General features: G+C 47.3%; 1 protein-coding gene and 1 pseudogene across 4 annotated transcripts in view; one reads left to right on the top strand and one right to left on the bottom strand.

Moving 5' to 3' along the window:
* Positions 1-19,158, bottom strand: part of ACSF3 (acyl-CoA synthetase family member 3) — a 71,153-nt gene that overhangs the window by 25,535 nt on the left and 26,460 nt on the right. For all 4 annotated transcript variants that reach the window (XM_023761099.1, XM_023761101.1, XM_006097356.3 and 1 more), the window contains exon 6: positions 6,505-6,617. In XM_023761099.1, coding sequence (XP_023616867.1) covers positions 6,505-6,617 — 113 coding nt within the window. The remainder of the gene's footprint in view (positions 1-6,504; positions 6,618-19,158) is intronic.
* Positions 8,730-10,114, top strand: LOC106698573 (annotated as a pseudogene).

Below are 19,158 nucleotides of genomic sequence, written 5' to 3'. Positions count from 1 at the left end.
TGTCTGGCAGTGCTCACCGCATCTCTGTATGGAAACTCAGGCGCCATGACTCAGGCGGAGGGGAGCACGCGGGGGCTGCCCAGGGCCCAGAGGTCAGCTGGGACCTGCCCTTCCACGCCAGACACTCGCGCTTTGATCGCCAACCAGGCCTAGGGACCGCACCCGTGCATGAATTTCATGCACCGGACCGCACCCGTGCATGAATTTCATGCAGCGGACCTCTAGCAGTGTATAACAGCAAACACTGCCTTCAACTAAAATCTATCACTCATGTCACCAGGCCATGCACAGAGCCAGAGCCCTGAAGGGGTTTCTGCTGGGACTCCTCAGAACCACTTGGGTTTCACACCCTCATGTGCTAGGACAAGAAGCAGGGCTGGGTGGGTGGTCAGTGGGGCCCACTCCCCAAGCTCTGGGGACCAGCTGTTCCTGAGGGTGTTTCGGGTGCAGGTTGTATGGGCACGCAGCCAGACCCTGGGTGCCTGGCAGTCTCACATGACTTCATGCCACACCTGCTTTCCACACGGCAATAAAAATCTAGGCTGTGTTCACAAGGGACTCCCCGTCTTTGTGCCTACAGGAACATCGATTGAGTGAGGGCCTCTCCACTTACTATGACCAGCGCCATGCCTGAGAGCTGCCAACACAAGAATGAACACTTCCTCATCTGAAGCAGCCTGAATCCCACTCTCACAGACTGCAGTGCCTGCCCCAACTCTGACCCATGTTCCACTGGCCTAGTGACCTGCTGGAAGCAGCACTGCACTCTCCTCTATCAGCGGCAGGTGTTGCTCGAAACAGGTGGAACCCCTGACACCTGCCCGATTCATGAGAAGACAGCTCTGCCCCTCTGTGGTGGAGGGCATACTAGAAGAAGGTGCCGGAATCCAGGCTGGTGAGCAGGTGCAGTACACAAGGTACAGCACCTGTCCCTAATGGCCCCTCCTTGACTGTGGGCTCCCCTTGTATCCTGATGAAGGGCCGCCCAGCAAAGCATTGCCTACTGCTTAGACCAGAAAGAACTGGCCACCCACATAGGGATGAGCCAATGGGAGGAAGGTGGGACTTCTTGCCTTGTATTTCAGAGCAAAGGGTATTTGGGGGCAAGCTCTGGTTGACAGCTGGAAAGAGAGGCACAGGGCCGCTGAGTGCTCTCAGGAAGTCACCTGGAACATCAGGGTGACAAATGTGATTCTCTCTTTCGGGTCATGCTGCCTCCTACCTGGCCCTGATAGAGGTGATGGACTCCATCACAACTCGAGGGATGGAACTGTCAGCTGTTTGTCTGAAGTGAGTGCGTCTGTGGGGAAGGCACCATTACCATCGTGGGGCAGAGCGTTCCAGGCCCCACTATGGGTCACGTGCAGCAGTTGGCGGCACACGTAGCGACAGATGGCCGTGACAGGGGAGGGGACTGGAGATGCTGGTGGCGTGGGGAGGAGAGGCAACAGAGCAGTCTGCTGTCCAGAGTGACAGCCTGCATATGGATAAGATATGAGATAATTAATTTTTAAGAAGAAATAAAAGGAAACAGAGCTCACAGCACCTGTCCTGCTCTAGCCAATGCACATCCACATGGGTCTCTGCATCATCAGCAAGAGGAGATGATTCTGTGCGGAGGACTGGCTATCCTCTGTGTTACATACAGCTGTGAAGCCCTTTATCTGCTGATGGACCCCATTGTTGCTGGCTGGTGATCGGCTCTCATGTAAGCAAGCAATTTCAAAAAAATAAAAAAATAAAGAGAGTGTGCGACGTGCAGAGTTTACAGGCAGGAGCCAGCTGGAGGCTGCAGCACATGAAAGATGCATGGCAGCAAACAAAGCCATGCGTTAACCCAGCCCAGCAGGGAGGGCGCAGCCAGAGGAAGCCTCGAAGGTGGATCTAGTTCAAATGGTGCCAGAGAACCTCCTAGTGGGGGAGGGTGCCCGCTCTACTAGTGCCTGAAGTCCCACCAAAGTTGCAAGAATCAGGAAGTGCTGGCAGCAGAGCCACAGACAACAGGGACAACTGAGCTGCTGGGGTGCTGGTCAGCCAGGGCAGCCACACACTCAGGGACATGGAGACACGAGGGTGTCACTGCATAACATCCCACAGTGAGCCCAGGCTGTATTCTGTGGGGCACCCAGGACAAGTTGCCCTCCTGACACATATATACCTGGCCCTCAGGCAGCACAGCTATTGGGTGATGTGGGCTTGTGAGAACCCCTTGCTCTGGGCCTGTAGGAGTTAACAGGGGTCTCCTGTTGTCTGGGAAGTTCTGCATGGCCTGCGGGACACCTAACCCCACGCTGCGTTTGCCAGGATGGGTGCCATTACTGCTGAGACCTGTCTGCTGATCTTGGCAGCAACATGAGGGTTGGTGTCCAGCCCAGAGGGGTCTCCTCATGTGCTAGTTGGATGAAAGGAAGGAACGGCTGGGAGAGGCTGAGGCCACAGTTCCCACAGCAGGCTGGCTCCAGGGAGTTCTCCGTGATGTCCTCCCTGAACCTCCTCGTTCGCTGTACGCTCACCGTCACCACGCGGCACACTTCCGCTCAGTAGGCACTTCTCTCTTTGGTAACTGCTACCTGCACGGACATCATGCCTATCATCCAGGTGCACGGGCCTGCTTCAAGACCTGTCCTCAGGACAAGCCAGGGAAACACCTGCCCCAGACTGAACCTGCAGTGGAGAAAGGTGCTACATGTGACATCATGAGGTCAGTACACAAGGGGAACACCACAGCGTGGGAGAGGTTGGATAAGATGCTGGTCCTGTGCTACGGTTGCTGCACTGTGGGTGTTTTGGGTGAAGGGCCATGGCGCACGCGCAGAGGAATCCTGTGTGTGGAGAAAGAACAGTGGGTATTAACAGTAAGTGATCTGGGTGAGGGGTGTGTAGGTGTTCTTTGTACTATTATTTTTGCAACTTTCCTATAAATTTATTACCAATTAAAAGTAAAAAACAAACAAACCACTTGAAAAAAATCATCTCAGCCTTCCTAACTTATGAACATTAAAGAGTCAGTCCTTACCAGTTTGGGCTGCACTAACTGGGAACTTATAGTGTATCAGACAGGAACTGGAAGGGTTTTGCTTGGCAAATCTCTGTTTCAGAGACAGTATCAACAATTTTCAGCAGCAGGTTCACAATCCGTGTAGGAACTGAGCAGACTGCAGCCTCCTGCAGCATGAGGCCACCCTACACCGACAGTCCACGGGTATCGTAGCTTCCTCCTTTTCTTATTAGTAACCATGGTCCCCAACGAGGCCAGTGCTAGTTCCTGTTTCCGCTGCAACATGCCACTGAAATGGACTAAAATGAGTTTCTTCAGGATGGCCGGGGCCTCAGTTTGCATGCCTTCAGGCCTAACCCTGCCCGTGGCTCATCCTGCACGCTGCAGTGCTGATGGGCTGGTACAGACACAGAAGCGCAGCTGTGATCTGCTGGGAGCTGAGGCCACATCTCACAGAGCGGGAGGCCCAGATGGAAAGTTCCATGTAGGCAACTGCCTGAGCACTGCTTCATTCATACTCTACAAAGTCTTGGGGGGAGAGGACTTTGAGTCTCCACTTTTAAAGGCTAAAGATAGATTGACAAATGCCATCAAACACAGGAGGGAGGTGTCACTCTACCCATGAGTGAGACCCCAAAGCCCGTTTCTGATCTGCGGCCCTTGAAGGTAACAACCTCGAGAGCAAGTGTCCTACTGCACTGAAGGTGGGGTCAAGCAAACAGTGCCATGGCGGGGCCACCTTCAAGAAAGGCATAGGGAGAAAGAGGCAGGGCCCTGCAGCCGGGACTTAACCAGGGGTCCCTCCTGTGGCCCTGGTTACCCCAGAGGTGGCCTTTGCCGAGCACAGCCTCACTGGTCACAAGACTAAACACTAGGTCCAGGGCCAAACCCCTGTGTGGGACAACAGGCCCTCTGGTGTGTCTTCCCATGGAGGGGCCCTGAGACTCCATGCGGCCATCAGGGCAGCTACAGTCTGGACTGTCTGTCCTCCGATCCCTTCACTGAGTTGAAAATGTTCTAGAACACACCCTCATGAGTGCCAAATCCCCTTATGTTCACATTTAGACAGCTGGGGTGTATCTGTACGGAACTCACCATGCAGGGAGGACCAGACCCAGCTCCCTTATGCCCCCTCCTATCTCCATGGCCCCTCAGAGCCCTAGCCAGTGGCACCCATTCCCCTGGAGCCCCCAACCTGTGGAATGTTTGCTTCCTTCTCCCTGGTTGTCAAGCGCTCTGGGCCAGGGCTGCGGCTTTTTCTATTTTAAGCAAGTTTCTGTGCACAACTCTCTGTAGATGGAAACAATCAAAGACGGGAGAGGAGCTGTCAGATGGCCGGCTGCCTGCCACCACAGGTGCGAGTTACTTAAATTGTATCATCATTTAGGAGGGAGATGCTTCCCCCCTACCCTTTCTCTCTGGCAGCATCCCTGCGACTTCCAGTAGAACAGGTGCACATGGAGGCCGAGCCATCAGGCGATTGGCACCTGGCGGAGGCAGTAGTCATGGATCCTGCTGCTTGTGTCACTAGCATCTGATGGATCCACAAATCCACACTGTTCCTCTCTGTTGGGGACCTCCTGATGAGCAGTGTCCCTGGAGCCCACAGCCTGGCCTGAATTCTCCGCTGGCCATTCCTGACCTGGCACACAGGCTAAGCATCCATGGGGGAGGCAGTCATCAAATGCAGGGAGGGCTGGTGACCAGGGGATAAGCGGGAGTCCACGAGGAGGCGGCGGTATTGGGAGGCAGTGCAGGGCACAGGCTGAGAGCCAGAAAAGGACCCCATGGTATGGGTGTGGCTGACGCCTTGGACCAGCAGGGCAGAGGCAAGAGCCCTGGCAGAGGGTGGTCAGGGAGTGACAGCAATGGCTCGGACCCTCAGGGTGGTAGTGGAGGGGCAAGACTGTGTCTAGATGTTAGCACATCTGGGAACAGAGGCTGAGAGAGTGAGAACCTGGCGAGGGCCCAGGTAAGAGGTGTTCTTGGGTAAACAGAATGCCTACTTTTTGACATCATTCTAAGATTTCCATAAATTATACTTTAAAGCATCCAAATTCCACCTATTTGCACCCACAAAAACATTCAACAACAATCTCCTCAGTCCTCCCATTTCAGATGTGGAAACTGGGGCCAATAGAGCATGGCCTGCACCCAGCCCCTCCTGGCACATGAGGTGCAGAGGGGGATTGACCAGCCCAGCAGTGCTCATGAAGAAGGATAAGCTGCAATAAGGACTCACTACTGTCATCTTTTGAAACCTCTGAGAAACAGAAATCAATCATAGGTGATGTCTAGTATGGATATCAGCTGTAGAGAAAATCATTTCCTTTCTTCTTTTTTTTTGGGGGGGAGGGGTTAATCCTCACCTGAGGATATTTTTCCATTGATTTTTTTAGAGAGAGTGGGAGGGAGGGGGAGAGACACACAGAGAGAAACAATGATGTGAGACACATCAATTGTTTGCCTCATGCACGTGCCCCAACTGGTGCTGGGGATCGAGCCTACAACCGAGGTAACGTGCAGTAACCAGAATCAAACCTGTGACCCTTCAGTCCGAGGGCCAAAGCTCTATCCACTGAGCCAGCCGTGGGCAAACTACGGCCCGCGGGCCAGATCCGGTCCGTTTGAAATGAATAAAACTAAAAAAAAAAAAAAAGACCGTACCCTTTTATGTAATGATGTTTACTTTGAATTTATATTAGTTCACACAAACACTCCATCCATGCTTCTGTTCCGGCCCTCTGGTCCAGTTTAAGAACCCATTGTGGCCCTCGAGTCAAAAAGTTTGCCCACCCCTGCACTGAGCCAAACTAGCCAGGATGAACATCATTTCCCTTGAAATAAACATTCCACTTCCCACTAATCCTAAACTTTTCTGTGACTCCCCTTCACTTATGACTAGCACATCTGTAGCTATTAAAATCTTCACTGAAATAAGACAATGGACAGTTTCTGCTTCACTCTTGTGAATTTTAGAATCACATAGAAACTAAGAGAGCACCACCAGTGACTTCAGTTGAAATGGGTAACCTTAGTTCAAAGGGTCCTGTGGACCTGCCCAAAGAGCCTTAGCGAGGCTCCTGGCATGGCCACACCTGCCCCGGAAGTGTGTGTTGGCGTCACTCTGAGTAGGCACCAGGGTCCTGCCAGCACAGAATTTTTAACCAGATCCCACCTGCAGTGACTTCTGTTTTAACTTGAGTTGTCCTTAGCCAATGCGGTCATGACCCACCTCAAAGTAACACCAGTGCATGGAGCCCAGGGAGAAGCCAGGCAGAGCACTGGAGATTGGGGCACAGCTGGGCCTTGGTTGCCCTCTCACACTGTTCACAGTGGCACCCTTGGTAAATACCAGCCAGCATCCCCACCATCCAGGAGGGCCAACCCCAAGCAGTGGGGATTCCACCTCCAGAGCACAGAGACCCAAACCTCTGTGACTGGCCTGCTGGGTGGTCATGACCGTGCAACGCTCATGTGCCACCACAGAAGACAGAGTGGCTCACCCTGGTGTCCTTCTCGTTTCCTTCCGCGTGGAGGATGTAGGGGCAGCCCTCCTTCTGTGGGTTTTCTGAGACAATTCGTACCTCAACGCCTGGCAGCGGGGTCCCCACAGAACCTGCAATGAGAGGAGAAATATGAGAGAAAGAAGATGGAGTCAGAGGGATTCCAAAGGAGAGGGCTATACACCTGTCGCTCTCAGATCCTGCCTGGACATCACTCACAGAGAAGACCTGGGAGCATGCAGCGGGCGCCCACCCTGCCGCAGCAGCAGCCAGTGCTCAGTGCTCACAGTTGCCAACAGTGTGCAAGGCGAGACTGAATGCTCCAGAGCAGCGGTCACCAACTGGTGGTCTGTGGACCACTGGTGGTCTGAGGTCTGAAAGGTTGGCGACCACTGCTCCAGAGCCTTCAGTTCATCCTAGGAAGGCCCCCTGCACCCCGGCGGGATGTAGGCACGGCTTCTACTTGTACCTGGCTGAGCAGTAAGGGCACTGAAGCGCACCTGTCCAGAAAAGATCCCAAGAGGCACTGATGCTGAAAGTTGGGCGTTGAGCAAGGATCCTCATGGCAGTGGGATAATATCTCTGGCATTCTGGTTTATTCTTAGGCACCCATGGTCTGATCAGTGTCTTCATCCCACTCAAAGGCCCCAGCATAGTGGGCCAGCTTACAATCAAACTTCAAACCTACAAAGGTAAGGCAGGTGGCTTGAATGTGTCCCACAGCTACTGTAATAAATGACTAAGGCATAACCAAGGTTCCAAGACCAAACTCCCAGCATCTATGCAAATTCACTTCAAGGTTTTAAAGCCTTTATTATAACCGCTGAAATCAATGAGGATTTCTCAGGGGATAAATGTCCCCAGAAGTGAGGTCAGCAAACTCTGCAATTTGATTCATGTCCCGGATCCAAACTCTTCACAAGGTTGGCTGTCAGTCTTCTGTAAAACAGCACCGTCCTATTCTCCTTGGCCTGTCTCCTGCACCTGAGCTTCAGGGGCGAGGCCTGGGCCCTATGGCTATGGTGAGCTCTCCATGTTCTGGAGGACTTTTTCCTCAACTCTGGTCAGTACTCTGTATCAGGTCCCAGCTGGAAGCAGACAGACCAGCATCCTCCCACCGCCCCGCTTTTTTTTTGGTTTCCAAATTAAAGTGAAATCCATATAAGATACAATTGATCATTATAGAGTGGCAATTCAGTGGCATTTAGCAATCATCATCACCATCTAGTTCCAGATATTGTCACCACCCCAGAAGAAGCCTATGTCCATCAGCAATCACTTCCCACCTCTAGCCCCTTACCCCCAGTAACCACTAATCCGCTTTCTGTCTCTATGAATTTGCCTGCTCTGGAAATCCTATATAATAAAGAGCTAATGTGCTAATTAGACCAGACGGCAGACCTTCTGGAACAACCAGTGGGTGGGGGGAGGGGCCACGGGGCCACGAGGGCCTCTAGTTTCATATAAAAGAAATCGTACGGCATGTGCCCTCCTATCTCTTCTTAGTTGTACATATACTTGGAGTCTGTGGTTATACAGGCATTAAGGACATTCAGGACTCAAGAGAGCCTAGTGTAGAGATAAGACATCGGGACCAGAGAAAAGGACTAGCTTGTGAATGTGGAGGTGGGACCAAGCCCAGCCCGCTCTGACGTCACAAGCTATGCTTCTCCTGCTGATGGCTCAGCCTGCCCCTGGGCGCAGTCAAGACCAGCTGCCATTCTGCACACTCTAAATTTGGTTTCCAGTTGACTCCAAGGTCATTATCTTTTCTAGATTAAATAATGCCTTTCTTTGTCAATCTCTCGTTTCAGTGACAAGTTTAACTCCTGTCATCTACACTGCTCCTCCCTGGACCTCATAGTTTGAAGAGGACTGACAGACACACCGGCAGAGTGACCAGAGCTCCCAGCAAGGGCCACAGCCCGGACTGCTGGGACACTCACCCGGGCCGGGGGTCCAAGGTCTCCAGATGCTCCTAGTCACTCGTGTTTCATGGTCAAACTTCAGTAGGCTGACCTTGGTTTTAGCCCTTAGTGACTAGAGTGTTGGTATAATTACAGTAAGTGTATGTGTAAAAGCCATAGAACAAAGGGCTCAAGGGAGAAATTGGGCAGATAATATGCAGAAGACAAAGGCCGCATGTGTGAGAGGCAGGGCTGAGGCCACGCAGGAGGACACTCAGGCCACACTGACCCCGTGCCCCCGGCACTGCCACAGGCCATATGGAGCTGACAATGCTCTCGAATCTGTATCAGTAAGATCTTTCTTGCTGCTTGAGCAAGGGTGATACAGTGCTGGGCAGGGTGATTAGCCCGAATACGAAGAAAACATCAGATACTGGAAAATGATTGATTGCCCTCTGAGACTGGTCAGATATGATTTCTACAAGTACCTGCCAGAGATAAAGAGTTCCATAAACACACCTTAAGGAGTCAGGCAGAATGTGGTTATTTCATCAGGAGGCATTTCGTCAACTTAAGTGCAGAATCTGAAGCAGGACCAACTGCCTCACTCAGAAATGAAAGCCTGCTTCTCACCCCCTTCCTTCCGAGCAGCCTGTCTGAGCAGCAGTGGACACTGGCTCAGCCTGAGTGCGCTCCGACAGCGACGCCTCCTCAGTTGTAAGCTGGGAGCTCATCTCCCCAGAAGGAAGGAAGCAGAGGCTCCATATAGTCCCTGAGACCAGAGAGAGGTGTGTGGCTGAGGGAGTCCTCCTGGGTCTGCCAGGACAGGGGAGGTGTGTGCCATCTCAGCCATGCCCGACCATCTGCAGTAGCTGTTGGGGGCACATGTGGAGAAGGTTAAGAGCTCAGTCCCATAACTGTTAGTGGGTCACTTCAGTGACTGCTAGTCATAAGTGGTGTTACCCACAGTGTCTGTCCAACTTGGCTACAAATCAGAGGTTTCCACAACCTCCTCCTGGGTTCAATCATTTGCTAGAGCGGCTCAGAGAACTCTGGAAAACAGTTTACTTACTAAAAGATCAGTTTGTTATAAAGCCTACAACCTCTGAATATCTAGATGGAAGAGATGCCTAGGGCAGGTATGGGGAAGGGGCGTGAGCTTCCCTGCTTTCCAGGTGCTTAGCATAATAATCCCCAGGTCTATCCATGCTGTCACAAAAGTTAAGAGATCTTCTTTCTGCCTCCGCAGCCGCCATAGCTCCGTGAAAAAGCTCGTGGCGAAGGGGGGCAAAAAAAAGAAGCAGGTTCTGAAGTTCACCCTTCACTGCACCCACCCCATAAAGGTGGAATCATGGACTCTGCCAACTTTGAGCAGTTTCTTCAGGAGAGAATCCAAGTGAATGGAAAAGCTGGGAATCTCGGCAGAGGGGTTGTAACCATTGAAAGAAGCAAGAGTAAGATCACTGTAACATCTGAGGTGCCTTTTTCCAAAAGATATTTGAAATATTGCACTAAAAAATATTTGAAGAAGAATAACCTACGTGACTGGTTGCACGTAGTTCCTAACAGCAAAGAGAGTTACGAATTGTTTTACTTCCAGATAAACCAGGATGAAGAAGAGGAGGAAGATGAGGGTTAAAGCTCATTTATCTGACAAATTTTGTATGAGTTCTTGAATAGAACTTGGGAACCAAAAAAAAAAAGAAAGAGATCTTGCTTTTTCATAGCCACACTAGAGGCCCGGTGCACAAAATTTGTGCATGGATTGGGTCCCTAGGCCTGGCTGGCAATCAGGGCTGATCGGGGCCTTCTGGCTGCCGGCTAGGGCCTCCCTTCCCTGGCTGCAGGCTGGGGCCTTACTTCATTCTGCACTGCCCGCTGGTGGTTAGCATGTCATAGCAAGCAATCAGTCTCCTGGTTGAACTCCCACAGGGACAATTTGCCTCTATTGATGGGTACTTGGGCTGTTTCCAGATCTTAGCTATTGTAAACAACACTGTTATGAACATAAGAGTGCATTTATTCTTTCTGATAAGTGTGTTTCAGGATTCCTAGAAGTGAGATGGCTGGGTCAAATGGCAGTTCCATTTTTAATTTTTTAAGAAAATAACCTACTGTTTTGCACAGTGGCTGCACTAGTCTGCATTCCCACCAGCAGTATACTAGGGTTCCCTTTTCTCTACATCCTCGCCACCACTTGTTGTTTGTTGATTTATTGATGGTAGCCATTCTGACCGGTGTGAGGTGATACCTCATTGTAGTTTTAATTTACATTTCTCTGATGATTAGTGATTCTGAGCATTTTAAAAAGATATATTTTTATTGATTTCAGAGAGGATGGGAGAGGGAGAGACATCAATGATAAGAGAGAATCATTGATCAGCTGCCTCCTGCATGCCCCACATTAGGGATCGAGCCTGCAACCCGGGCATAAGCTCTGACTGAGAATCGAACTGTGACCTCCTGGTTCATAAATCAATGCTCAACCACTGAGCCATGCTGGCCGGGCATTTTTTCATGTCTATTGTCCAGTTTGGAGAAGTGTCTATTCAGGTCCTCTGCCCATTTTTAATTTGGTTGTTTGTTTTCCTGGTGTTGAGTTGTATGAGTTCCTTATATATTTTGGAAATTAATCCCTTATCAGAGATATCACTGGCAAATATGTTCCTCTATACTATACATTGGGCTCCCTTTTCTATTTATTTTTGCTGTGCAGAAGCTTTTTAGTTTGAAATGTTTATTTTTCCCTTTGTTTCTCTTGCCCTAGGAGATGTATTGATGTATTGATGAAAATACTACTACGTGAGATGTCTGAGATTTTACTGCCTATATTTTCTTTTAAGATTTTTATGGTTTTGCGACTTACATTTAATTAAGTCTTTTATCCTTTTTGAGTTTATTCTTGTGCATGGTGTAAGTTGATAGTGTAGTTTCATTTTTTTGCATGTACCTGTCCAATTTTCCCAACACCATTTATAGAACATACTGTCTTTACTCCATTGTATGCTCTTGCCTCCTTTGTTAAATATTTATTGACCATAATGGTGTGAGTTGATTTCTGGGGTCTCTGTTCTGTTCCATTGGTCTACATGACTATTCTTGGAAAATTCCAGGCTGTTTTGATTACAATGGCTTTGTAGTATAGGTTGATATCTGGTATTACGATTCTTCCAACTTTGTTCTTCTTTCTCAAGATTGCTGAGGCTATTTGGGATCTTTTTTTGTTCCATATATATTTTTGCAATATTTGTTCTAGGTCTGTGAAATATGCTGTTGGTATTTTAATAGAAATTGAGTTGAAACTGTAGATTACTTTGGGTAGTATGGACATTTTAATATTATTTCTTCTAATCCATGAATACAGTATATGCTTCCACTTGTCTGTATTTTCCTCTATTTCTTTTTCCAAAGTCCTATAGTTCTCTGAGTACAGGTCTTTTACCTCCTTGGTTAAGTTTACTCTTAGGTATCTCATTTTTGTTGTTGTTGTAGCAATGGTACATGGGATTGTTTTTTAGTTTCTCTTTATGAGAATTCATTATTGGTGTATAAAAATGCCATTGATTTGTGATGTTAATTTTGTATCCTGTTACTATGCCGAATTAATTTATTAAATCTAGCAGTTTTGTGGTGGAGTCTTTATGTTTTTCTATGTACCATATCATGCCACCTGCGAATAATGACAGTTTCACTTCCTCCTTTCCAATTTGGATGCCTTTCATTGTTTTTCTTCTTGTCTGATCACTATGACTAGAACTTCCAGTACTATGTTGAATAAGAGTGGTGAAAGCAGACATCCCTGTCTTGCTCCTGATCTTAAGGGAAATGCTTTTAGTTTTTGCCCATTGAGTATGACGTTGGCTGTAGGCTTGTCATATATTGCCTTTATTATGTTGAGGTATGATCCTTCTATTCCCACTTTGCTGAGAGCCTTTATCATAAATGGGTGCTGGATTTTGTCAAATGCTTTTTCTGTTGATACGATGTGTTTTTTATCCTTCATTTTGTTTATGTTATGTATCACATTTATTGATTTGAGAATATCGTACTAGCCTTGCATCTCCGTAATAAATCCCACTTGGTCATCTTTTGAATGTATTGCTGTATATGATTTGCTAATATTTTGTTAAGAATTTTAGCATCTATGTTCATCAGGAATACTGGCCTGTAATTTTCTTTCTTGGTAGTGTTTTTATCTGATTTTGAAATTAGGATAGTGCTGGCCTTGTAAAAAGAGCTTGGAAGTCTTCCCTCCTCTTGAATAGTTTGAAGAGTAGGTGTTAGCTCTTTGAATTTGGTCCAGGACTTTTGTTTGCTAGGAGTGTTTTGAATACTGGTTCAATTTCATCAGTCATTATCGGCCTATTCAAGTTTTCTGATTCTTCCTGATGAATTTTGGAAGATTGTATGCTTCTAGGAATTTGTCCATTTCACCCAGGTTGTCCAATTTATTGGCATATAGCTGTTCATAGTATTTTCTTACAATTCTTTGCATTTCTGTGATGTCACTTTTTCCTCTTTCATTTCTGATTTTATTTATTTGGGTCCTCTCTCTTTGTTTCTGATGAGTCTGACTAAAGGATCACCAATCTTGTTTATCTTTTTAAAGAACCAGATTTTGGTTTCATTGATCTAATGTATTACTTTTTTAGTCTCTGTCATTTATTTCTGCTCTGATCTTTTTTAGTTCCTTCCTTCTACTTTCTCTGGGCTTCTCTTGTTGTTCTCTTTGTAATTCTTCTTTTTTTTTTAAATCCTCACCAAGGATATTTTTTCCATTGATTTTTAGAGAGAGTAAAAGGGTGGGAGGAGGAGGGGGGAGAGAGAGAGAAACATCGAAGTGAGACACATCGACTGGTTGACTCCCGCATGCCTCCTGACGGGGAGACAGGGAGCAAATCTGCAACTGAGGTATGTGCCCTTGACTGGGAATCAAACCTGCAACCCTTTGGTCCATGGGCTGACACTCTAACCACTGAGCAAAACCTGCCAGGGACTATGTGTAATTCTTTTAGTTATAGGGTTAGATTGGTTTGTGTTTTTTTTTAGCCCTTTTCTTATTTCTTGAGGTAGGCCTGTACTGCTATGAATTTCCCTCTCAGGACTGCTTGAGTCCATAGATTTCGCTGTGTCCCATAGATTTTGAGTTGTTGTGTGTTCATTTTCATTTGTTTCCAAGAAGTTTTTGATTTCTTCCTTGATCTCATTGGTAACTCATTCATTGTTTAATAACATGCTATTTAGCCTCCATGTGTTTGAATGTTTCTGTTTTTTTTTTATTGTAGTTGATTTCTAGTTTTATGGCATTGTGATCTGAGAAGATGCTTATTATTATTTCAGTCTTCTTGAAATTTTTAATACTTATTTTGTGTCCTAACATGTGGTTCTTTGAGAATGTTCCATGTGTGCTTGAGAAGAATGTATATTCTCAGCTTTATGATTAAATGTTCTGTAAAAATTAAGTCCATCTGACCTCGTGTGTTATTTATGGCCTGTTTCCTTGGTGATTTCTTTGTCTGGAGGGTCTATTCAATGATGTCAGTGGGCTCTTCAAGTCCCCTGCTACGTCTGCATTGCTGTCAACGTATCCCTTAAAGTCCACCAAGAGTTGTTTTTTAAAAAAATATACTTAGGTGCTCCTATATTGGGTGCATATATGTTTACCAGGGTTATATCCTCTTTTTGGATTAATCCCTTTAGTATTATGTAGTGACCTTAATTGCCTCTTGTTATGATCTTTGTTTTGAAGTCTATTTTGTCAGATGTAAGTATTGCTTCCCCAGCTTTTTGTTTGTTTGTTACCATTTGCATGGAATATTTTTTCCATCCTTTCATTTTCTGTCTATGTGAATCTTTGCTCTGAGGTGGATCTCTTGTAGACAGCATATATATGGATCATGTTTTCTTACCCATTAAACTATCCTATATCTTTTTATTGGAGCACTTAATCCATTTACATTTAAGGTTACTATTAATATGTACTTATTTATTGCCATTTTTTTCTTTCTGCCTATGTTTCTCTCTCTCTCTCTCTTGATTTCTTCTTTTTCTTAAAGCAGTCCCTTTAACATTTCCTGCAATGTTGGTTTGGCAGCAATGCACTTCTTTAGTCTTTTTAAAATTTTATTATTTTCATTGATTTCAGAGAGGAAGGGAGAGGGAGACAGAAACATCAATGATGACAGAGAATCATTGATCGGCTGCCTCCTGCACGCCCCCTACTGGGGATTGAGCCTGCAACCCGGGCATTTGCCCTTGACCAGAATCAAACCTGGGACCTTTCAGTCTGCAGGCTGACACTGGCTAGGGCTCCTTTAGCCTTTAAAAAAAAAAATCTGGGAAGCTCTTTATTTTGCCTTCAGTTTTAAATGATAGCCTTGCTGGTTAAAGTAGTCTTGGATTCAGGTCCTTCTTTTCACTACTTTGAATACTTCATGCCAATCCCTTCTGGCATGAAGTGTTTCTGTTGACAACTTAATGATACTCCCTTATAGATAAACTTTCTGTCTCTCTCTTGCTGCCTTTAAGATTCTCTCTTTATCTTTAATGTTTATCATTTTAATTATGATATGTCTTGGTGTGGGTCTCTTTGTGTTCATTTTGATTGGGTCTCTGTGCTTCCTGAACTTGTGTAACTTTTTCCTTTACCACATTAGGGAAGTTTTCTGTCATTATTTCTTTAAACAGGTTCTCGATTCCTTGCTCATTTATTCTTCTTCTAGTACCCCTATGATACAGATGCTATTAGGTTTCATGTTATCCCAAAGTTCCCTTAAACTATGTTCCTGCTTTTAATTTTTTTTTCTTTGCTGATCTAATTGGGTGTTTTTTCTACCTTGTCCTCAAAGTCAGCTTCATTTAATATACCAGTACTTCTAATTCCTTCCAATGTATTCTTGATATCAGATATGGTATTCTTCATTTCTGAATGGTTATTGTTCATGGTTTCTATTTCCTTTTTTCATGCCATTGTAGTTCCCACGAGGTTCCTTGTAATTCTCACTAAGTTCCTTGAGCATCCTTATAACCATTACTTTGAACTATCTATACTAATAAAAGCCTAAGTGGCCCTTGTGCGACACCCTCACGTCATCACAAGATGGCCGCCCCCACATCATCACAAGATGGTCACCACAAGATAGTCGCCACAAGATGGCCAGGAGTGGAGGGTAGTTGTGGGCGATCAGAGCGGTAGGGGATGGCAGTTGGGGGCGACCAGGCCGGTAGGGGAGGGCAGTTGGGGGGGGGACCAGGCCTGCAGGGGAGGGCAGTTGGGGGCAACCGGGCCTGCAGGGGAGGGAAGGTGGGGGCGACCGGGCCTGCAGGGGAGGGAAGTTGGGGGTGACCAGGCTGGCAGAGGAGGGCAGTTGGGGGCGATCGGGCCGGCAGGGGAGAGCAGTTGAGGGCGATTGGGCCGGCAGGGGAGTGGTTAGGCATCTATCAGGCCGGCAGGGGAGCAGTTAGGGAGCAATCACGCTGGCAGGCAGAAGCAGTTAGGGGCAATCAGGCAGGCGAGCGGTTAGGAGCCAGCAGTCCTGGGTTGTGAGAGGGATGTCCGACTGCCGGTTTAGGCCCGATCCCACAGTCGGACATCCCCCAAGGGGTCCCAGATTGGAGAGGGTGCAGGCCAGGCTGAGGGACATTATCCCCCCGCCGTGCATGAATTTCATGCACCAGGCCTCTAGTATATCTGATAAATTGCTTGCCTCCACTTCATTTAGCTCTTTTTCTAGAGATTCCTCCTTTTCTTTCATTTGGAGGCTGTTTCTTGGTCTCCCCATTTTAGCTGTCTCTTTGTGTTTGTTTCCATGTATTAGGTAGAATTGCTATGCCTCCATATCTTCATATGGTGACCTTATGTAGTTAAGTGTCCTGTGGGACTCAGTGGCACAATATCTTTTATCTTCTGAGCTGAATGCTCTAAGAATGTCCCTTGTGTGGATTGTAATTGGGTCTTGATTGCTGTTGGCCTGTTCATGTGTGTGGGATCAGCTCATGGGCTGGCTGACTGTGAGGCTCAACTCCAAGTACCAGTATGTCGTGCAAGTTATTGTACAGGTGCAATCTCAATGTGGCTTCTGCAGTCCTTGGTTAAGTTTCCTCTTCAGATAGTCTCCAGTTAGTATTTCAGGGTGACTGTTCCCCAATTTAGCTGTAATTTCCAGTTTGGTTCTGGGAGGCATTGTGAGCAAGATCCACCTACTCTGCCACCATCCTGAACCAGCCCAAATATATATTTCTTATCTGAAGAGGGACCTACAGCTTTCCTCCTCAATTTCACAAAAGGTCAGCCTCCCCGTCCACTACTCTCTGACTGCCACCTTTCAATCCACTCATTTCCCCTTTGAATATTTTTTAAAAGGAAGAAACTGCACCACCCACACACACACTCCTCTGGTTCCTCTCTGCTCTGTTCAGTAAGGCCTCATCTCCCCTCACAAAGTGAAAGTTACAAACCATTAAGAAAATCTATAATGAAAGTGCTGACAGAATCTTAATTAACTATGGCATCACAAACACAACAATAGCGTTAAACTCTCAAGGCAGAGACACTGACTTGAGTTTCACAGTCATATTGATAAATAAAAGTAAGGTCCACACAGAGAAGAGACTGAAAACAGGGGGTGGGGCAGCCCTGGAGCCCCAGAAACATGCTACCCCACCTCTGAGCTGGCCCTGGCACAGCAGGATCAACTGGGCAGTGGCCACCCTCCTAGCACGTGGACAGTGCTGCCCTCCTAGCATCCATCTGGCAGCAGCACTGGCCTAGTCAGAAGTGGCATGTCATTTTTCTGTCTCTCTTTAAAACAGTTGCCTGTTCTTCCTAGATAACTTTAATTGGCCTGCAGCTTGGTCCAGCATCTGGGGAGCGAGGCTGCTCTGCAGCTAGTCCCGGGAGAATGGAAACAGGTCGATAAGGTCCTGGAGCTCCTGTCAACGCTCCACAGAGTCCCACTGCAGGAGCCATTAGCGCCTCTGATCTCAACCTCCAATTAGAGCGTCATTAGGCTCAGCAGCGCTTGGCCATGAATTATTCATCCTCCTTCAGATAACCGCATGGGACACAGGGAATGAATGATTAGATCCGACCCAGAGCTTAACACAGGGAAACATCCACTCCACGAAGTGTGTCCCTCCTTTGAGGCTGACCATGCCCTTCCATGCCCCCAACAGGTTTTGAGAACCTTTAAATAAATCCTGGTGGTCATTCAAGCAACTGTAGGAGCACTATTAAGAGGCTGTGCAGGAGCAGAAAGAAAGGAACCTCCAGAAACAAACCCCCACTGGGAGGCATGGGAAAGCCAGGAGAAGTAGCATGGCTATGTTCCAAGTGTGAAAGGGACACAGGCTGGGGCTCCAACACAAGTTCATAGCCTCCAGCTGTAATGTGCCCCAGCCCAGGAGACACAGTGCACAGAAAAGACTGAAAAGGGCTTCAAAAAAACTTTTCAATCTGGTTTCTCCAGAAATGAGGCTCAGAGATGATATTTTAGGGATTTTCATATAGCACTCTTGAATTTAAGGTTGAAGATTACTTTTTTTCCAAACTAAGGAACCGGCACTACACTTGACTGTTAGAGGTTTGCTTTACAGACGAGAAAACAATCACAGATATTTGATTCTAGTGTAGAGAAGAGAGACTACAGCCAGTCCACATTCTGATGTTCCACACACTGTCTTTGAGGCATGTAAGAGCTGTAGCCATAATTTAAGATTCAGAGATTTCTGGCTAATAAACCTTGGGTTTCAAAGTCTTTGGGTTCTATCTTCTCAGAGGGAACTGAAGGCCAAGTCAGTGGGGGACCCCCTTGGTTCAGGGGGTCCAGGGCAGCTGCTTTCCTGGTCCCTCTACTGTCTGAAGGTGAGCCCTGAGCTGGGCCTCTGGGCCTCCGACCTGCACTTTAACACCAGATTGCAGACAGTGTCCACATCTCCTTCCTGCAGGTGGTCCCCACATTGCCATTTGCTTGCTCTCTCCTGTCCTGGTTCCCGGTCTTGGCTTCTCAGCCTTGTGTTTGCTCCTATAATTAAAGCCCAGAAAGTCTCCTGTCCATTTCTTTGCCCCATCTCTCTTTCTTTAAACTGGGCTGTCTGCTGTGCTGCTGTGCTCCAGTAAATGGGTGTTCCTGTGTAATGGCGGGAATGTCTGTTTGGTCAGGTACCCACTCTGTGGCTTTGGGCAGATTACATGATTTCTTAAAGCCTCAGACTCCTCATCTGTCAGTGGGAAAGGTGGTCCCTATATCAGGGGCTATTCTGGGGAAAGTCTGGCAATTTCTTATAAGTGAGAGCACAGACCTACCTCCTGACTCAACAATCCCACTCCAAGTTGAGAAATAAAGACATATGCTCACACAGAAACTTGCACACCCACATTTACAACAGCTTTGCTGGTAACTGTCCACAACTAGATATAACCCAATGTCCTTCAGCTGGTGAACAGGTTAATTAACAGTGACCTCTCCACACCAAATACCATGTGGCAATGGAAAGGACATGTGATGACATGGACAAGTTACATATGCATCCTGCTAAGTGAGAAAAGCCAGACTCAAAAAGTTCATATCCTGTAGGAATTCATTTATATGACATTCTAGAAAGAGTGCAATTACAGGTGGAGAAAGCAGGTAAGACCTCCGTGAAACAGGGCTGGAGGAGAAACTGGCCACACAAAGGGAAAGGTTTAGGGGCAATTCAGCCTAAAACGCTGCAGTGAGTCAACCGGCTCCGTTGCAAACAGGGCACT

The sequence above is a fragment of the Myotis lucifugus genome, unplaced genomic scaffold (assembly GCF_000147115.1).
Source record: "Myotis lucifugus unplaced genomic scaffold, Myoluc2.0 scaffold_198, whole genome shotgun sequence".
NCBI classification, from domain to species: domain Eukaryota; kingdom Metazoa; phylum Chordata; class Mammalia; order Chiroptera; family Vespertilionidae; genus Myotis; species Myotis lucifugus.
Note: the sequence above shows the minus strand (reverse complement) of the source record. Positions and strands in the feature narration are given on the sequence as shown.